The sequence below is a fragment of the Ovis aries genome, chromosome 6 (assembly GCF_016772045.2).
Source record: "Ovis aries strain OAR_USU_Benz2616 breed Rambouillet chromosome 6, ARS-UI_Ramb_v3.0, whole genome shotgun sequence".
Classification (NCBI taxonomy): Eukaryota; Metazoa; Chordata; class Mammalia; order Artiodactyla; family Bovidae; genus Ovis; species Ovis aries.
In genome coordinates this window covers 117,527,356-117,545,523 of record NC_056059.1, presented here as the reverse complement: position 1 = coordinate 117,545,523, position 18,168 = coordinate 117,527,356, and the positions used below count along the sequence as shown (strand labels likewise).

At 54.5% G+C, this 18,168-nt stretch overlaps 1 protein-coding gene across 2 annotated transcripts; it reads right to left on the bottom strand.

Moving 5' to 3' along the window:
- Positions 1–4,149: 4,149 nt before the first annotated feature.
- On the bottom strand, positions 4,150–17,451 carry SLBP (stem-loop histone mRNA binding protein). 2 transcript variants are annotated; one of them, XM_027971326.2, is made up of 8 exons: positions 17,313–17,451; positions 17,075–17,191; positions 12,603–12,707; positions 9,898–9,957; positions 9,461–9,598; positions 8,796–8,945; positions 7,217–7,298; positions 4,150–5,080 (listed from the first exon to the last, which is right to left on the bottom strand). In XM_027971326.2, the coding sequence occupies exons 1-8, from the start codon at positions 17,369–17,371 to the stop codon at positions 4,964–4,966; spliced, it is 828 nt and encodes a 275-aa protein (XP_027827127.1). In that variant the 5' UTR covers positions 17,372–17,451; the 3' UTR covers positions 4,150–4,963. The 2 variants fall into 2 exon arrangements, with proteins under 2 accessions (XP_027827127.1, XP_042107687.1); XM_042251753.1 differs by lacking the exon at positions 9,898–9,957.
- Positions 17,452–18,168: the final 717 nt, after the last annotated feature.

Here is an 18,168-nt window from a genome sequence, read left to right as displayed (position 1 = left end):
TCTGTGTACCATGCAGCTGAGGGGCCAGAAGGTGTCCACTGCCCTGCCAGGGCCTCTCACAGCGGGGTTTGGCTGTGGTTCCAACAGTCCCGCTTCTTGTGGGCAGGCTGGACGGCAACTTGCTCCTGCCCAACCGGAGTGACAGGCCGTCAGTGATGGGCCCCCACCACGCCATGTCCACTTGCTCTGGTGAAGCCAGTCCACCCTGTGAGGGGCGAGGGCGACCTCTGGACTGTGAGGCCCCCTGACGACAGCTATGGGTGTGGGTCCTCCCGGGTCAAGCCTTCGGATGACATCCCAGCCAAGAGGCAAGGACCCAATCAAGCCGCGAAAGCCGGGGACAATTAAGACCATCTGTTAAGCCAGCCAGCCTGTGGCAACTTGTCCCACAGCAGCAGGCAGCTGTCCCGGCCTCACACACCGGCCCGTTTCGGTGGCAGGGGCCTGCTTGCCACTCCCGCCCGAAGGAGGGAAGGCGGTTTCTCCGCCCTTTTCCTAAAGAGCACGGCAAGCTCGCCAACGGCTATCATACCCGGAAACCCCTGGAAATCGCACCTGCTGCGTGCCCCTCACGTGGCTTGGTGCTCACTCAGGGGAGCAGCAAGCCCTGGGCTCCAGGGACACCCCCTCCCCAGGCAGACTGACCATGTCTCAGCCTCCGGGAGGCAGCTTTATGCCCGTGTGGCGGGCGCCCACTTCCTAAAGGTCTGCATTGTTACTTTCGTTCGAGGACCACCCCACCCTACCCGTCGGTGAGAGTTAATGGGCCTGGGGCTTTTGCGGACATCTTAAACGGGGCCCTCGGCCGGCACGACAGCTGCCATCACGACGTCACTAAGATCCCGCGTGCTCTCTCCTGTGATCCTCAGGGCTGGCCTGCTGGGAGGTGCTGCTACCTGGTCTCGGCCACAGGGACACAGAGGCCCCGTCACATGGCTGGAGAAGGCGGAGCTGGCACCGACGCAGGGCCGCACTCCACGTGCCTGCAAGCGCCAGGCGGCGGGCTCTGCGGACCCGACATAGCACCTCATGGGAGGCCGGCGGCCGCACTGGTGCCGGAGTCTGTGCTTCCTGCACGCTTCACTGAGGGTTTTCCGGGAAAACTTCACAGGCATCTCTGAAGTGTGCGTTTTACAAAGGGGCTTAGACTCCAGTAAAAATATGTAATTTTTATGTAATTACAAAGCAAATATTGACAAGAAAGCAACAAAAGTCTGAAACAAACAAAAAAATCCTCAGGACTCTTTTTTTTTTACTTTGGCTGTGCTGGGTCTCAGTTGCATGTGGGACCTAGTTCTTTGACCAGGGATTGAACCCAGGTCCCCTGTACTGGGGGCACAGTCTTAGCTACGGAACCACCAGGGAAGTCCCTCTCAAGACTCTTCCTTTAAAAAGATTATTTATTTGGCTGTGCTGGGTCCCAGCTGTGGCACGTGGGATCTAGTTCCCCAGTGAAGGGCTGAACCCAGGCCACCGGCACTGGGGGCTCAGTCTTAACCACTGCACCACCAGGGAAGTCCCCAAGAGTCTTCTTTTTCTTAAAAAAATAATGTTTCACTAATGTGTTTATGTCCTCGTTGCTGCTCAGGCCCTTCTCTAGTTGCACTGAGCAGGCGCTGCCCTCCCGCTGCGGTGCGCAGGCTTCTCATTGCGGGGCCTCCTCCTGTTGCTGAGCACGGGCGCTAGGTCAGGCAGGCTCGGCAGCCGCGGCTCCCGGGTCCAGAGCGCAGGCTCGGCAGCCGCGGCTCCCGGGCTTTCAGTAGCTGTGGCTCTCAGGGTTCCCTGCTCCCTAGCATGTGGGATCTTCCCAGACCAGAGACGGAACCAGTGTCTCCTGCACTGGCAGGCGGATTTCCTCGCCACTGAGCCACCAGGGAAGCCTCCCTTCAAGATTCTTAAACATGAAATATAGACACTGGTGATTAAAAAGGCACACACCCCTCTCCCACCCCGGTTCCAAGAAAACAGCTAACGTCAAGGTCCTCCCAGTTCAGCTACTGCCATCCTGTGACTTCACCCAGAAGGACTTTTCGAGTCGGCCTGCCTGGGACAAAACCGCTCCTGTAACCCCTCTCTTAACCAGAAGAGCCACCACCCGGTGGGAGCGCAGCCGTTGGCTCAGGCAGGCTGCCTGCTCACGCGGGAGGCGTCATCAGCATCTTCCTCCCAGAGAGGCAGAGGGTCAGCAACTTGATGGCAGGGTCCCAACGGGCCAGCAGAAAAAGACGACGTCCTGGCGCAGGAGCGGCCCGGGCTGCGGATGACAACCCCGATAAGCCGACCACGGCTATACACGGGAGACAGGAAAATGAATCTCCGCTGGCGACAAGATCACAATCAGCCTGGTACGGTGAAGAATTAATCATGCTGGCCAAATGTAATTGAGTTCTGACACCTCTGGGTTCGAAGTACAAGAGTCAAGAATAAAGGCCAGTCAGTCCCAGCCGATCGGTTACTTGTTACACTCGCATGGAAAGGCCAGATTATGTTAACAGCACTCACCGGCAGGGACTGAAGTCTGAAGACAGATTTCCTCGGGGCTTAAGAGCATTCTGAAAATACAGACATGACAGCAAAGGGGTAGCTGGGCGACTCTTCCAGGACCTGAGTCGGGGATCATGCCTCCCACCCAAGCCCCCCACCCCAGACCACACCCCTCAGCCTCTGCTCCAGCCAGCCTGCCTCCTTCACCCCGCTTGTGTCCAACACAGTCCACGCTACGGCCGCAGATTTACAGTGCTCCCAAGGGCCCCGTCTCCCTCTCCGTCAGCACCAGCCTGAAGCCCTGGTTCCCATCATGAGAACAGGCTCTGACGGACGGAGTCCCCTAAATCCAGGCCTCAAGGTGAAGGTCCTCAGGGTCTGAGGACACCTGAACAAGAGACAACTTCCCTGTCCCTTCTCTGTCCCCAGGCCCCGTCACATACATACCCCGACACGCGGCGGGCCAAGCCTGGGGCCACTGCTGCCAACCACTCCCGTCTGGGGGACCCCGGGAGTGGGGGCACGCAGGAGGGCTCCTCGGAGTAAGCCCTCTGTGCCTTGGGACAGGGTCCTGCGCGTCTCAGATGGGAAGGCTCTCCAGCTCCACAGTCCTGACAGCCTGCTCTGCTTCACTAAGGACCGCCCTCCGCCGCTTCTGGGGAGAGCAGGCCGGGACCGGGAAGGGCCCGCCCCCAACTGGACAGCGGCCCCACTCCCCAGGAGCCCGGCAAGCAGGGGCGCCTCTGTGGCTCCGCCTAGAAACCCCATCCAGCCCATCAGCCTGTCTTCCACGCCTGTGTGCACAGGGCTGCCGGCGGCCACTAAGGAGCATGGGTCTGCTTTGCTTTGGTTCCCAGTGCCCCACCCCTCCCGGGCACTGAGGCACGCCCACCCTGCGCCCCCGGCCGAGCCCCTTGTGAGTGTGGACAGTCTGGCCACCGGCCTCCCACCTCTGGGCCTCTGTGCTGGCCGCATCCTGGGGCCAATGCTCCCGGCTCCCGTGGCACATCTGGCTCCCGGGGCACTCAGGCGTCTCCCAACCTCCACCCTGCCTGGCGGCCCTCCTGCCCTGTGACCTGATGCCACACTCACTCTGTCCCCAAGTACCTGTGCGCAGGCTTAGAGCAGCCGTCTGTGTCCCCCCCCATCCATGAGGCTGCTGGACAGTGCAAGGGCTGCATGAGACAAACCAGGAAGGGCTTCTGCCCCGGCACAGCACTTTGAACACAGTGGCGAGAGCCCACCCCTTGCTTAAAGGGAGCTGTGTCACTTCCAAGGAGGTGGGCAGAGCTGTGGGCAGAGCTGCAGGCTGCAGAGACACACCATGGGCGGGGAGCCCCTCGGGCTGCAGGGTGGACTGTACAGCCCTGGTCCCCAGACATGGAAAGGCGCTGGCCTCCCAGTGCCCGCGGGGTACACACTCCCTTCAGGAGCAGACTGGGGCCGACAGGCACACACAGGACATGGCTGGCTCCACACCCAAGGTCTAGACCCCGCTTCAGCGTGACCAGGACCCCAGGGCAGAGGTGGAAACTGACTAAAAGGAGGTCATTCACCATCTCCGTGTCCACCCTCCCCGTGCACGTGCCCAGGACTGACGCTGACGTAGCTCCTCCCAGCACAGCCAGCACCCAGCAGCCAGTCTGTCTGGCGACACAGTTTAAGTCAGTTAAAGAAGGTTTTTATTTCTGCAATGTCATTCCATACAAAAGCAATAGAAACATAACAGTCTTAGGAAGTTTACAACTGAATATACGAACAGAAAATCTGTACATGTTATCCTTTACAGCCATTTTACAAAGTGAATTAACTGATTATTGAAAAAAAATTCTTTCTAATCCCTCTGCTGCCTTAACTTTTGGAGTATTATAGGTAGAAGGCCCACTCAGTGCTATTTACAAGTACCAAGTTAAGACTGTATAACTTACATAAAATCCATTAACTTATCAGCTCAGTTTAGTATCTTTGACTATTCAGTGCTCTGTATGAGGAAAAAATCCCACCTTGATATACTGACAAACAGCCAGAAAACCAACGCTTTCCATAGAGATGGTGAAGGAGCCGATTATGAGAACACTCACTCAGATACCAGCAAAGAAAGTCGATGCCAGACTGGTCCCAAGAACACAGTTAAACCCAAGCCAGCCGTCTGGCGAGTAGCAGTTTCACGTCTGCAGTGTTTAGCAGGTAATGTTAGATCACCCGTGGAAACAGTCACGCTACACTTTCCAGGTTAACGCCAAGGACGTTGGAGATGAAGCGACTGAAGCTGATGCAAGACTGCTTCAAGATAAATTTTCCTCGAATTTAGTTCCATTTACAATTTAAAACATGCAAAGTACACTCCCTACACATAAAGTTAACATTTCTTAAGAAAACAGGGCGAGAACACTTCCCCAGGAGACAGCAAGCTATTAACAGGAACCTCCAGTTACACACGAGGATGCATGCTGGGCAGTCGGCCTCCAGGTGGCGCCGGTTAGCTCATGGCCGGGAAGTCTCTCAGGGGCTCCGTTAAACAGGCCTCCAAGTCAAACTCGTCCTCCGCCTGGCGGTCCACGTGCCTGACTTTGGTGGGGGTGCCGCAGAACATGTCCTGGAAGACAGAAGCACAGTCTCAGCGGCCCCTGGGGCACCGGACTTGCTGCTGGAGGGCGCTGAGCAGGGCTGCTCAACCTCTGGGGGACTCAGACTCCCCAGGAATGCAGGGAACTCCCGGGAGAGAATCCAGAAGTTAGTTAATTAACATTCACAGGTGGTGTCCAACTTTAGCTGACCTCTCAAATTCCAGCCCCCAACCCTGCCCCATGAGAAACCGAGCGACCCTTTACGGCCTCTGAGCCTCAGCCGCTCAAGGTGCCGGAGCTGATGTGGCCGGAGCTGATGTGGACGAGCCGCGATGCCGTGGCTCAGAACCACTGCCAAGAGCCCGAAACCAGGCAGGGAATCCCCCTCAGCTCTGGCCCTGGGGTGACGCAGCCTCACTCCACCCCGAAACAGGGGCCAAGGTGCTCAACCTGAATCGAATCTAAGCGGCCAACGTGACAGCCCCCCGCTGAGGAGCCTGAACCCCTCTAGGAAGTCGTCTCGTGGGGGAAGCGGGAAGACTGCTCTAAACCACAGGGAACTAGAGAGACGTGGCTATTAAACATGTAACCCTTGATTAAACTCCAGATCAAAAGAGAGAAAAAGACCTGTGAAGAGTATCTCTGGGACAAACGGGCAGGCGGAACAGCCTGTTCGCGCGGCAGTGGCCTTCTGTGCACAGCGGTGACAGTGCGGCGTCTGTGCTCAGCTGAGCAGCTCTCCCCCCGGCTCGCCTGCTCCCACCCAGATTGCTCTCTCACCTCCCACATCCCCCACGTCCGCTTCGCCTCCCCCTGGAGGCCCCGGGACCCCTGCCTCTATCTACACAGCCGCCCCCCCCCCCCAACTTGTCTGATCACAAGCGCCCGATCAGAATCCTGATCAGAATCCGTCTGCTGAGCTGGGACGAAGGTCACTCTTAATCCAGATCAAGGACGCCACTTGCCAAGATCACCTGGCATGGGTTTCTCTGTAGTCCTGCCTGCATCTGAATACCCACTCAACTGGGATCCTCCTGCGGTTCAATATCCTGTTTTCATTTGACAAGTTTCCAGGTTACTGGTCCTCAAAAAGCACTTGCGGTGACTGTATTCCTTACCAGTCATCTGTGTCTCCTGCTACACTGGAGTTCGCGTCACTTCTAACACCTCGCACAGTCACAGAAAGGACGTGGGGTGCAGGTGGCCCCCGTGACTGGAAGGACAGGTACCTGTTTCCCAGGGTGACGGGCGGCAGGCAGGAAGGCAGCTGTGCGCTTCCCTTTTACCTGCTCCTCAGCTGTCCACAGTATAAGCTGGTCTTACATGAAGTCTGAATTTTCCAAGAAAACATTTACTTCTTCTAGTTTTTAACCTGTTTTTCCATTCAGTGGGCAGGATATTCATACATGCAAGTACTGGAGCAGGCTCCATACCAAGTGAGATCTCAGTCACTTCAGTCATGTCGACTTTCTGAGAGCTGGTACACTGCAGCCCATCAGGCTCCTCTGTCCATGGGATTTCCCAGGCAAGAGTACTAGAGTGGGTTGCCATTTCCTCCTCCAGGGGATCTTCCCAACCCGGGGATGGCACCTGCATTGCAGGCAGACTTTACCACTGAGCCTCTGGGGAAGCCCCTGTGGTCACAAAGGCCCCCTTCGCTGTGAAGTGCTGTGTGTGTGTGGCTTGTACACATGCAGAGAAGAACTCACACCCAATCAGGAACCACAGAATCAGAGACGGAGGATTCTGCACACGGCTTCTCATCTTTCGAGGTTTTTTTTTCCTATCCCAAAACACGTACTCTTTAAAAACTGGCAAATGTGGGGAAACCCCTAGGCCCAACGCATCTCTGCACTCAAGACAACTAGCCGGTGATCCTGCACCAACAGTTCACCAGCACAGACTGCACAGCCTGACTAGCACCGATGCCCCAACCAGAAAAGGCCTTCCACTTCTACATGAAAGCGGTGTTGTCGATCAGTCAGACTGAACTCGGAGTCTAAAAGAAGGATCCATCAAATCTGACATTCCAATAAGATCAGAGAATGATGCTTCTAAGCATCAGAATCAAATTTCAGCCTCAACTTCAGTTTATCAAGGGGCGTATGTCATAAACAATTAACCCGCAGCACTTGTGGGAGATTCACCCAGGGAAAGGCACTTACGAAGTTGTCCTGAGAGCTCGTCTGGGACTCAGAGCTGCTTTCTGCGGACTCAGTCTCCATCTCCCCGAGGTCCACAGGATGTCTGTGCAGTGAACACACGCGTCAGCCACCACGTGAGAGAACCAGGAGGCACGCGATGCAGACGAGCACACCAGGCCGGTTCCGTGAGACCCTGCCAGTGCCACGCCGCCACGCGCGCTCCCAGCACCTCCTCCGCCCTGAGGAGAGGATGCCCCCCCCCCCGAATCCTCCCCGAGGAAGGCTGGCAGCGGCCACCACGGGCACAATGCCCACCATGGGCACAATGCCCACCGTGCTCAGAGCACGCAACAAGCTGCCCACTCCTGTGCGTGGCCAGCTGTCTGTACGCGCCCACAAGCATCCCTCTAAGCAGAAGCGGCGACAGTAAAGCCCAGTTTGGGGGGACACACGCTGACAAACCAAACTACACACCACCACTCATGTTTCCAATCTCCTGCTCACAGAGAGAATGGGGCAACAATGGCAACTGGAAAGAAACCAGGCATGCCTGTGAAGCGAGGCCAACTTCACAAAGACGTGCCTCAGACCTCGCCTCAGACCTGACAGCTTCTAATAAATGTCCCCAGCTCAGAGCAGAAACTCAGACACTTGGACGACTAACTGGGTCTCTGAGGGAGGGAGAAGTTCAGACAAGGGAGCTGAGGAGAGAACCACAGGCCAGCCTCCGTCTCCCCGCCAAGCCGGCATCCACACCACACGGCAGAAGCTCAACCCGAGGCCTTCTCCACTGGACAGAGGTTAGAAAGAAAAACCTTCCGTAGGCAAAAAAAAAAAAAAAGGGAAAGCCTCTCACGTTTGCTGTTCAGCCACTGAGCCGGATCTGACCCTCTGCAACCCTGTGGACTGAACTCTGGGATCCTCCATCCACGGGGCCTCCAGGCAAGAATACTGGAGTTCTCCCTCCTCCAGGGATCCTCCCGACCCGGGGACTGGACCTGTGTCTCCTGCACCGGCAGGCACTCTTCACCACTGAGCCAACTGGGGAGCCCCAGCCGCCACTGAGTGTAGCTGCTTCGCGAGCTTGTGCCAGTCTCTACCGCCCAGCGGAGTGAACTGACTACACAGTGCGCCTGCTCACTACTATTTAGCCCCCGAGTCACGTTCAGCTCTTTGTGGCCCCATGGACTATAGCCCGCCAAGCTCCTCTGTCCATGGGATTTCCCAGGCAATACTGGAGTGGGCTGCCACCTCCTTCTCCAGGGGATCTTCCCGACCCAGGGACCAATGTGCAAGTCTCTTGCAGATTCCGTACCCCTGAGCTGCCTAGCTCAACCTAACTATTCAAGCTTTCCAAAACATTTTATCTTAGAAAACAAAGAAAACCCCATGTACCTCTACTAAGGTCAGTTTGGTGTAGCTACAAACAGTAAGTCCAACCCAGGAAGCGCATCCCTCCCTCCAGCCCCTCCTGGAGCCCACACCGCCAGCTTCAGACACTAGCAGAGACAAGACAGACAGGATACAGGGTGACCTGCCACACAGCAAGAGCCGCTGCCATCACGGCAGACAGGGGGGACAAGACTCCAAAGAGACGTACATTTCTTGCAAATCACATCCTTCTTCAGCTGGGGGATCCCAAAAATGCAGAGCCACCTTCCAGAGTCTGATCTGCTGGTCCCACGACCGCCGACTGTACTTCTTGAATTTGTTGGGGGTTTTGGGATGAACGCCGGGCTGTCGAAGGTGCCTACAGGGACAGAGGGGTGATGCTGGTGCACAGGCAGGCCCACATGTGAACAGGAGCTAAACAGCGCTACCTCGCCGATTGCTCTTCCCTGCAATCCACGCTCCAGCAAAGGACACCTGCATTCAGGCCGGCAGCTCCCGCGCCCCGTAAAGCTCCCACTGCATCCCTGTGTGGGAGGCAGGACGCATGCTGCTGACGCAGACTGGCTAAGGCTCGTGCTCTTCTCTAGCGAAAGCTTTACAATCTGCAACCTGAACTGAACCTTCGCCATCATGTACGTTAACAGTCCCACATTTACAAGACAGCTACTCCTGACAACGTCACCCAACACTCTAAACTATGAAAATGTCACTTGTCTTCGTGTCCTTGGTTTCGCAGGCACCAACATGTTCCTCTTTATGTAAGTGCCTGAAGATCACTGATAAGAGAGCTCTTAGCAGGCGAACTACACCCAGAATCAGATTCAGCACCCACGCCCGTGGCCTGGCCAGCCCACGCTGGCGGCGCGGGCCTACCTGGGGACTTCTTTGATGTAGCGGTCATAGGCGATGGTGTTCTTCCCATAGTTGATCTGCTTCTGCCTCCGCATCAGGACACTTTCATCCGTCTCCAAGTCGGCCGGCAACGCAGACACAGACTCCTTCGAATCCGAACTAAATAAAATGAAATTAACACAGCAAACCTCACAAACAAGATCATGACATAAGAAAATGCGTAAACACAATAACAGAGCACTTGCCCGCTGGATTTCCAAACTGTATTAACTCCAGAACAGTCTAGAATCTGAATATACAGAGATTTAGTACAGGATACGTATTTCAAATCAGTGAAGAACAGAAAAAATAGGAAACACTACCGAGAGCCAGCATTTCACGCTCACATGTCCGCCTTATTTTTCATGAGTAAGTCACAGGGTTATTAATTAGAAAAGAAACGATTACATAGCATTTACCTTCCTGATGATGACTTTCTCTCTCTTCCAAAGTCATTGATGAGGAGTTTCCTTTTATATCTGAGAGCAAAGTAAATAAACGTTGCTGTTTTTACAAAGGTACAGAAATCAACTCAACGCTTCTAGAGCTACAAAGCCTCTCTGAGGGTGTGGTCTGGTAAGTGGGTTAAGCAACAGTCACAGTAAGGCGGCTTCTTTTATTTTCAACCTCCTTCAATCACCATTCTCTGGTGAGAAGATAAGGCTACTTGCCAAGACCATACAGGATACTTAAAGCAACCAGTTCTGAAAGAAAACTCAAGCTGCCCGCTAAGTGGTGAGACCATGGAAATTTACATCTCTCTAACCCTGAAACCTTCAGGAAAAACTAATGTGAGCTGAAATGAAGTCTTTACTTCTAATACCACAATCACTCATTAACAAGACACATGCCTGTTGGGCACCGCTCACCTTGGGAAAGCTGCACACCTTCCCACCCCCAACCTCCTTCCTTATGGATGCACCGGGAATTTGCTTTCTAGCACAGCAACAACCAACACCGAACTTTGCAAAGGTTATGTCACCAACCAAAAAAACACAGAACAATCTGACCTGGAAACTGCCTCTAGGTAGAGGTTCACGATAGGGCCCAAAAGAGGCCACACACTGCGGTGCCTCATCACCAACCAAAAAACACAGAACAATCTGACCTGGAAACTGCCTCTAGCTAGAGGTTCACAGTAGGGTCCAAAAGAGGCCACACACTGAGGTGCCTCACCCGGTCCCAGTCTGCGGGGAAGTCCCAGGGAAGTCTGGACAGTGTGTGTCTGGAGCCATCACACGAGAACTGAAACGCTAGTCCCTGAGGTCACTTTCTGCAGGATCTCATTCTTTCTGGAACCCTTTCAGGTATGACTAAGGGATTCCCTGGGGGCTCAGAGGGTAGAGTCTGCCTGCAATGTCAGAAACTGGAGTTCAATCCCTGGGTGGGGAAGATCCTCTTGAGAAAATGGCAACCCACTCCAGTATTCTTGCTGGAAAATCCCACAGACAGAGGAGCCTGGTGGGCTACAGCCCATGGGGTTGCAAAGAGTCAGACACGACTGAGCGACTTCACTTTCACCCTCAGGTGTAACTAAAGCCCATTTTCCAATTTTCAGGCTGCTGGTGTGTAGTGTGAGCCAACTGCCTTGATACACAGCGAGCTCACGGCTCACCCCTCACCTCCTGGTGGGAAGGAAGGCAGACCACCACCATCAAAAGCTCCATCACCTGGTCTGCTCAGAGGCAGCAGCTTTCCATCAGAAAGGGTGTGATCCAGAGAGGAACAAAGAGGAGTTCAACAACAGGAGGGTCAGGACGGACAGGGTCTCCCTGCATCACACAGGTGCTGGAGACGGTCCCCAGCAAGGGGCGACAGGTGGGTATCAAGACACACAGCACTGGGGCTCCACAGTCCAGTGGTCAGGACTCTACACTCCCAATGCCGGAAGCATGGGTTCAATCCCTGGTCAGGGAACCAAGATCCTGCATGCCAAGCGCAGTCAGAAGAAAAAAAGAGAAATACACAAGCACATGGTCCGAGTTGCTACAAACCTGTGAGCAAACCCAGAAACCGCACAGACCCAGCCGAACAGCCTAACTTCTCACAGCTGAGAAAAATCAGCATCCATGTACATGCGACTCATTCAGAATACTGCTGCTGCTAAGTCACTTCAGTCGTGTCCAACTCTGTGCGACCCCACAGACGGCAGCCCACCAGGCTACACCGTCCCTGGGATTCTCCAGGCAAGAACACTGGAGCGGGTTGCCATTGCCTGGAGCCTGTCAACTCCCAGTTCACTCTTCTACCCAGGCAGATATCTGCCCACATACGTTTTTATGTCTGAAAGAAATTAAGTGGCCCCTTAAGTGGTCATAGCCAAACCCAAGTGTGCCCGTGTCCTTTCCACTGGAGGCAGCTCTGAACACCGTTGACCACTGCAGATGGAGAGAAAGCATCTGGCCCCGCTTCCCTGCTGGCGGTGAGGACAGACCTTCGCCTCTGAATTAGGAACCAACAGACTCCTGGCTCAACATACTTCAGTTAATCTAAAGCCACAGCATTTTAACTCAAGGCTCATTCAGTGGATTGGATGGCATCTATCAAATGGAAGAAAGGCCCCAAAATAGCAGGGAGAATGTCATCTTGGGATAAGCAGGGGTGAAGAATGCCATCATCTTCTGAACTGTAAGGAGCTGAGGAAGAGGAAGTAGCTTGAAATTGAACTTGAACACACACACCTTTGGGCAGGCCTGCAAAGGGGTCACAGATCCCAAGTCAGGGGCTTCCCTGCACTCTGGCACTTCTGAGCTGTTACCTGAGGCGGGTGTCAGTCAAGAGCGCACTCCCCAGTGGAGGGGAGCAGTCAGGCGGCAGGCCAGCGCACAGGGCCGTGGCTCTCTGCAGCCCAGCCAGCCGCTGCCCACCCGCAGCCACCCCAGGACAGCCCCAAGGCACTGGTCCGCAAACAGCAGTGGGCAGGCTCACCTGAAGGGCTTAAGACAGGGCTGGACCCCACCCAGGTTCCCATCCAGCAGGCCTGAAAACCCACATTTCCCACAAGTTCCCAGGAGCTGTGATGTGGCTGGTTGGGGGCCCACCACTACTTTAGGATATGCGTCAAATTTTCATACACACTTTAAAACACCACAGATAACACTTCAAAGTGGTCTATAACATATACCTTGCGATTTCTTTGTTAACCCTGGTCCTCATTTCATCTTCTTCCACTGCACTTGCCCAGTCTGAACATCTAGAATGGGGCTTAGGGCCTTCAGGAGTGGTAAAGCTGCAAAGCAATGAAAAGGCACATTTGAACCATGACACAACTTTCAGTTTCCTCTCAAATCATCCATCAGGAAATTTTCTAAGGTTGTTTGGAGAGTGCCAAGAAAATGGGCTCCGGAGTAATCAGCTCCATTACCTCCCTAGTTCACCAAGTTCCAGCAATTCGCTCCAAGCCTCTCTGGGCTCTGTTAAACAACCGTGCACTCCCTCTGTGCCAGTGTCGGCTAGATCGTGAGGACACAGTCCATGGGGGGAAAGGCAGACCAAGTCAACAGCACCAAGAAATGCACTTATCTAATACAACTTTTTCTGTAAAAAGAGTTTTGTTTTTCCAAAAGCATTTTAAAGAAAGATTGCAGTTACTACATTCTCAGTCCTAAGCAGAGTGACCAACACCCAGTAAATGCGGCTCCTATCTATTTCCAGATGCATGCAATTAACGGTTCAGAATATATCACATCATAATTAGAATGTGGGGAATAAAAATACCCTTCAGAGCTCTTACCACATCAGTGCTTGGTCTGATAAAGGCACCCCTAGAGTTGGATACATTTAATCTAGGAGCTCAGTTCTATTTGGAACTCAAGGAAATCTTCAGTCAAGTTCAGGCAATTTGAAAGCATGGGGCTTAATGCCAAGAATTCTGGCAGCTAGAATTGTTGGTACGTCTGTTACTTATAGATAAGATGTAAACGCACATTTTTATCTTTCGTCCTCAACTTTCTATTAGCCACTACTGGTCCATCAAAAAGAGAAACTAACTTCAACTGCAAGAATAAGCAATTTTATATATTCTAGCTGAAAACTCAATGGCATGCTTTGAAAATGCAACAGCAATAACCAAAGAATAATCCCCTTACTTAACTATCATTTCTTCCCTTAGTTACACAACCAGAAAAACTCAAGTCCTAAAAACAAATTTCCACAGTCTAAATACGGTTGGTAGGGTCTGAAATCAAATTAATGAACAAGTGAAAATGACTCAAACTTGTATCGCAGACAGAGGAAAATCAAATGGAGGTGTGCCCAGGGTTAGGCCTCAACCCTCTGCAGTGTGTCAAGAGGCCCAGGTCTGCATTTCCCAGCTCCAACAGGTGCCTCAACCTTTAAAAGGCGCTGAAAAGACTCTCTGAGAGTCCCTTGGACAGCAAAGAGATCAAACCATCAATCCTAAAGGAAATCAACCCTGAACATTCATTAGAAAGACTGAGGCAGGAGCTCTAACAGTGTGGCCACCTGATGTGAAGAGCCAACTCATTGGAAAAGACTCTGATGCTGGGAAAGATTGAGGGCAAGAGAAGGGGGCAACAGAGGATGAGATGGTTGGTTGACATCACTGACTCAATGGACATGAGTTTGAGCAAACTCAGGGAGATAATGAAGGACAGGGAAACCTGGCGGCTGCAGTCCGTGGGGGATGCAAAGTCAGACACAACTTGGCAACTGAACAATGCCCTTTTACTCCATCTCACATTTTGGTAGCTCAACAGAAACTACCTTTTGTGGAAGTGAAACTCATGTTTTAGATTAGGCAAATTACACTCACCCACCTCACCCTAGCTAAGTGCTCAAATGGAAGATAAAATCTTTATTTACACACTGAGCTAACGTCCCTCCAAAGGGATCAGTTCTTGCACTCCTGGAGATGTGGATGGCTCCACTCTCCAAGAACCTGCAGGCACCTCCCACTGCCACCACAGGGGACTGTGGGAATAGAAGCACACAGAACAAACGGCAGGGGCAGTGCCCAGGACAGGAACATGCTGGCACAGGAGCCAGCAGGCCTGCGTGGCTGTGAGCCAGGCAGAATCCCAGGGTACAAAGGAACTTCAGAGCAACTAAGCAGTTAAGGACTTAATATTTTGTCTTCAGTTAAAAGGGAGATCACTGCAGGGGTCAAAGCTTGATCTCAAAGATAGCCTTGTGACAATGCCAAAGAATGTTCAAAGTACTGCACAACTGTGCTCACTGCACCTGCTGGCAAGGTAATGCTCAAATCCTTCAAGCTAAGCCTCAAAAGTATGTGAATCAAGAACTTCCAGACGTATAAGCTAGATTTAGAAAAGGCAGAGGAACCAAAGATCAAACTGTCAACACTGACTGGCTCACGGAGAAAGCAATGGAGTTCCAGAAAAACATCTACTTCTGCTTCATTGACTACCTGAAAGACTTTGTGTGGAAAATTCTTAAGAGATGGGAATACCAGACCACCTTACCTGCCTCCTGAGAAACCTGTATGCAGATCAAGAAGCAACAGTTAGAACCGGATATGGAACAATGGACTGGTTCCAAACTGGGAAAGGAGTACAGTAAAGCTGTGTATCATCACTCTGCTTATTTAACTTATATGCACAGTACATCATGCGAAATGCCGGGCTGGATGAATCACAAGCTGGAATCAACTGCCAGGGAAACATCAATAACCTCAGATATGCAGATGATACCACTTAAATGGCAAAAAGTGAAGAGGAACTAAAGAGCCTCTTGATGAGGATGAAAGAGGAGTCAAAAAGCTGGCTTGAAACTCAACATTCAAAAAACTAAGATCATGGCATCCGGTCCCAACACTTTATGGCAAATAGATGGGGAAACAATTTTCTTGGGTTCCAAAATCACTGAGGATGGTGACTGCAGCCATGAAATTAATATAGACAATAACTCCTGGGAAGGAAAGCTACGACAAACCTAGACATTGTATTAAAACTCAGAGATATCCCTTTGCCAACAAAGATCCTTACGGTCAAAGCTGTGGTTTTTCCAGTAATTATGCATGGATGTTAGAGTTGAACCATAAAGAAGGCTGAGTACCAAAGAACTGATGCTTTCAAATTGTGGTGCTGGAGAAGACTCTTGAGAGTCCCTTGGACAACAAGAAAATCAAACCTGAATATTCATTTCAAGGACTGATGCTGAAGCTCCAATACTTTAGCCACCTGATGTGAAGAGCCAACTTATTGGAAGACTCCAACACTGAGAAACATCGAAGGCAGGAGGAGAAAGGGGCAACAGAGGATGAGATGGTTGGATGACATCACTAACTCAATGGACATCAGTTTGAGCAAACTCCAGAAGATGGTGAAGGATGGGGAAGCCTGGAGTGCCGCAATCCAAGGGGTCACAAAGAGCTGAACTCCACTTAGCAAGTAAACAATAACCTATTCCTCACATCTAGCCCCAGGGCTGTTAGAGCCTCTCCTCCTCTCACATCTTGCCCCAAGATCCTTCCCAGATCTCTCACAACTTTAAAAGTCACGTGTGTGCTGATAACTCAGTTTGTGCCTCCCAACCCAGACTGTTAGATGCTGCTTTCTCAATATCTTTTCTTTACTCATCTGAAAAACTTAAAGCCTAATTCCTTCCGCAGACCAGGTCTGGTCCACACCATCCTCTTCATCCCGGTAACAAGGTTTCATAAGAGACCAAGGTCTCCAGGTCTCAAAGCTAGGGTCGTCTTTGACTCCTCCCGGCACCAGCCCCTCAACCCATCAGCAAGTACTGAGAGTCCTGCCTTGGAAGCCTACCCGAAGCTACACGCTCCTCATACCATCTCCACTGGGCAGTCTTCACCGCCCCTTTCGCCTGACATGGCAGCTGGCCCCACCCTTGTCCTCCTCTAGCCAGTCCTCACACTAGCTAAATGCATCCCCACCTGAGGGCCCTGGTGTGTGGATCCTCAAGGGACCACCTCCCAGCTCATCCCAACGGAGGCCTTGCCAGACCACGGATCTGAAGAGCACGCCGGCCTTCACCACCGGACACCCCCTGCGTGTACTCTTCAGCCACTCGTTTCCCTGAAATACCTCGTCTGACTTGCTGACCCACCTGTGTCAGAGTATAAGCAGAACAAAAAAAAAAAACCATGGTTGGCAGTGTCTTGACCTCCCCAGCACGCTGCCCCGCCTAGAAAACACTCGAGTAAACCGCAAGCTGCATGAGAATGGCCAAGGCTCCTCAGAGGGGAAAGCGCCTCAGGAGCCTCAGGGTGGACGCAGGGTCCTGGAGCCTAAGTCTTGGTTTGCCTCCTGGCGCCCACCTTCTGTGACTGCTGCAACACCCAACTTTCCTGACTCTCTCGGGGGAGCCTGACTCGCCCTGTTGGGACGCTCTGTGAAGTTTCTGGCGGCCCTCCAGGCCACCCCTGGCACCTAGCAGGGCCCGCTGCCTGAGACTGAGCCCAGTTTTGTTGACACCCGTCACTGAGACGCCTCCTCGGATCCTCAGGGGCCTCCCGGTCCTGCTGTGACGCACAGGGGCCGGGACTCGTCAGGGGTGGGGACCCAGGGGCGCCCCGAGCCCGGCCGGTCAGCCAGGTGCGGGGAACCTCCGCCCAGGCCCCCCCCCCCCCCCCAGCCGCCGCAACGGGCCCACCTGTCGGGTCTGCGGCCGCTGGGCGGCCTTGCGAGGCCCTCGGCGTCTTCGGGCTTCCGGCGCCTCCCGTCGGCCGTGCGCTTGCGTCCGAGGCTCCAGCGCGCGGGGGGCGGAGGGCTGGCGACGAGAGACCGCGTCAGAGCGAGCCGGCCCGGGACCCCCCGCCCGGGACCCCCGCCCGGACCCCCCGCCCGCCGCGCGCCCGCCCGGGAGCACCCGGCGCGCGGCCCGACCTCACCTGGCGTCGTGGTCGCGACGGTCCTGGCCGCCGGCGGGGCTTCGCGGCCTGTAGGCCATGGCGAGGCGGCGAGCGGGGCTCCCGGGGCCGGCGGCGCGGGCGGCGGGCGCGAGCTCCTCTCCGCGCGGCGCCGACTGACGCGCGCGCCCCGCCCCCAGCCGCGCTTATAGGGCGCCGCCCCGCCCCCCAGGCTCCCGCGCGCGCCGCGCCGGCGAGACCATCGGGCCGCGGCCCAGGGGGCGCCCCGCCGCAGCGCGCGCCGCGCAGGCGGCCCAGGCCGGGGCGGCCGCCGCGAACCCGCTGCCCCGCGCGCTGCCATCCGGGCGGCCAAGGGGCTCCGCCGGGGAGACTGAGGCGAGGCCCTCAGAGAAGCGTGTCCCCTCCGCCATGGAGGCGGCCGGGCCGCCGGGCCGCTCGACGCTGATTGGCCGCGCCTTCGCGGGCGGGGCGGGGGGGGGGAGGGTAGGCGTATTGGCGGGAGATTCGGCGGCCGGCGACTCGGGCGCGCCGAGGGGGCAAAGCGCGCGCCTCCGATTGGCCGAGCCCAGGTTTGGGGCGCTCTCCGATTGGTCGGCACGCCAGGGACTTTGTCCGCGCTGGCGGGAACCCGGAACCCGGAAGAGGAGGCAGCCTCGGGCTGCAGGCTTCGCGCCCCGAAAACTCGCTGCCGGCGTCAGATGCTCAGACCCCTGAGCCTATGTCACGTTGTTTACACACACACACACAACCCGTGAGCCTGTGTCACGTTCTTCACACACACATACCCCTTCCCTTCCCTACCCCCCCTCACTGGGCTGGGCCTTTGGCCAGTCTCCAGGCATTAGGTGGTGATACTTGCGTGCAAATAAAGAAGATA

Coding starts and splice junctions, on each gene's coding strand:
- SLBP (XM_027971326.2), bottom strand. CDS start 17,371: ATGGCCTACAGGCCGCGAAGCCCCGCCGGCGGCCAGGACCGTCGCGAC. Junction 9,958..12,602: donor GTTAACAAAGAAATCGCAAG/GTATATGTTATA, acceptor CTTTGCTCTCAG/ATATAAAAGGAAACTCCTCA. Junction 8,946..9,460: donor TACATCAAAGAAGTCCCCAG/GTAGGCCCGCGC, acceptor CTGTCCCTGTAG/GCACCTTCGACAGCCCGGCG.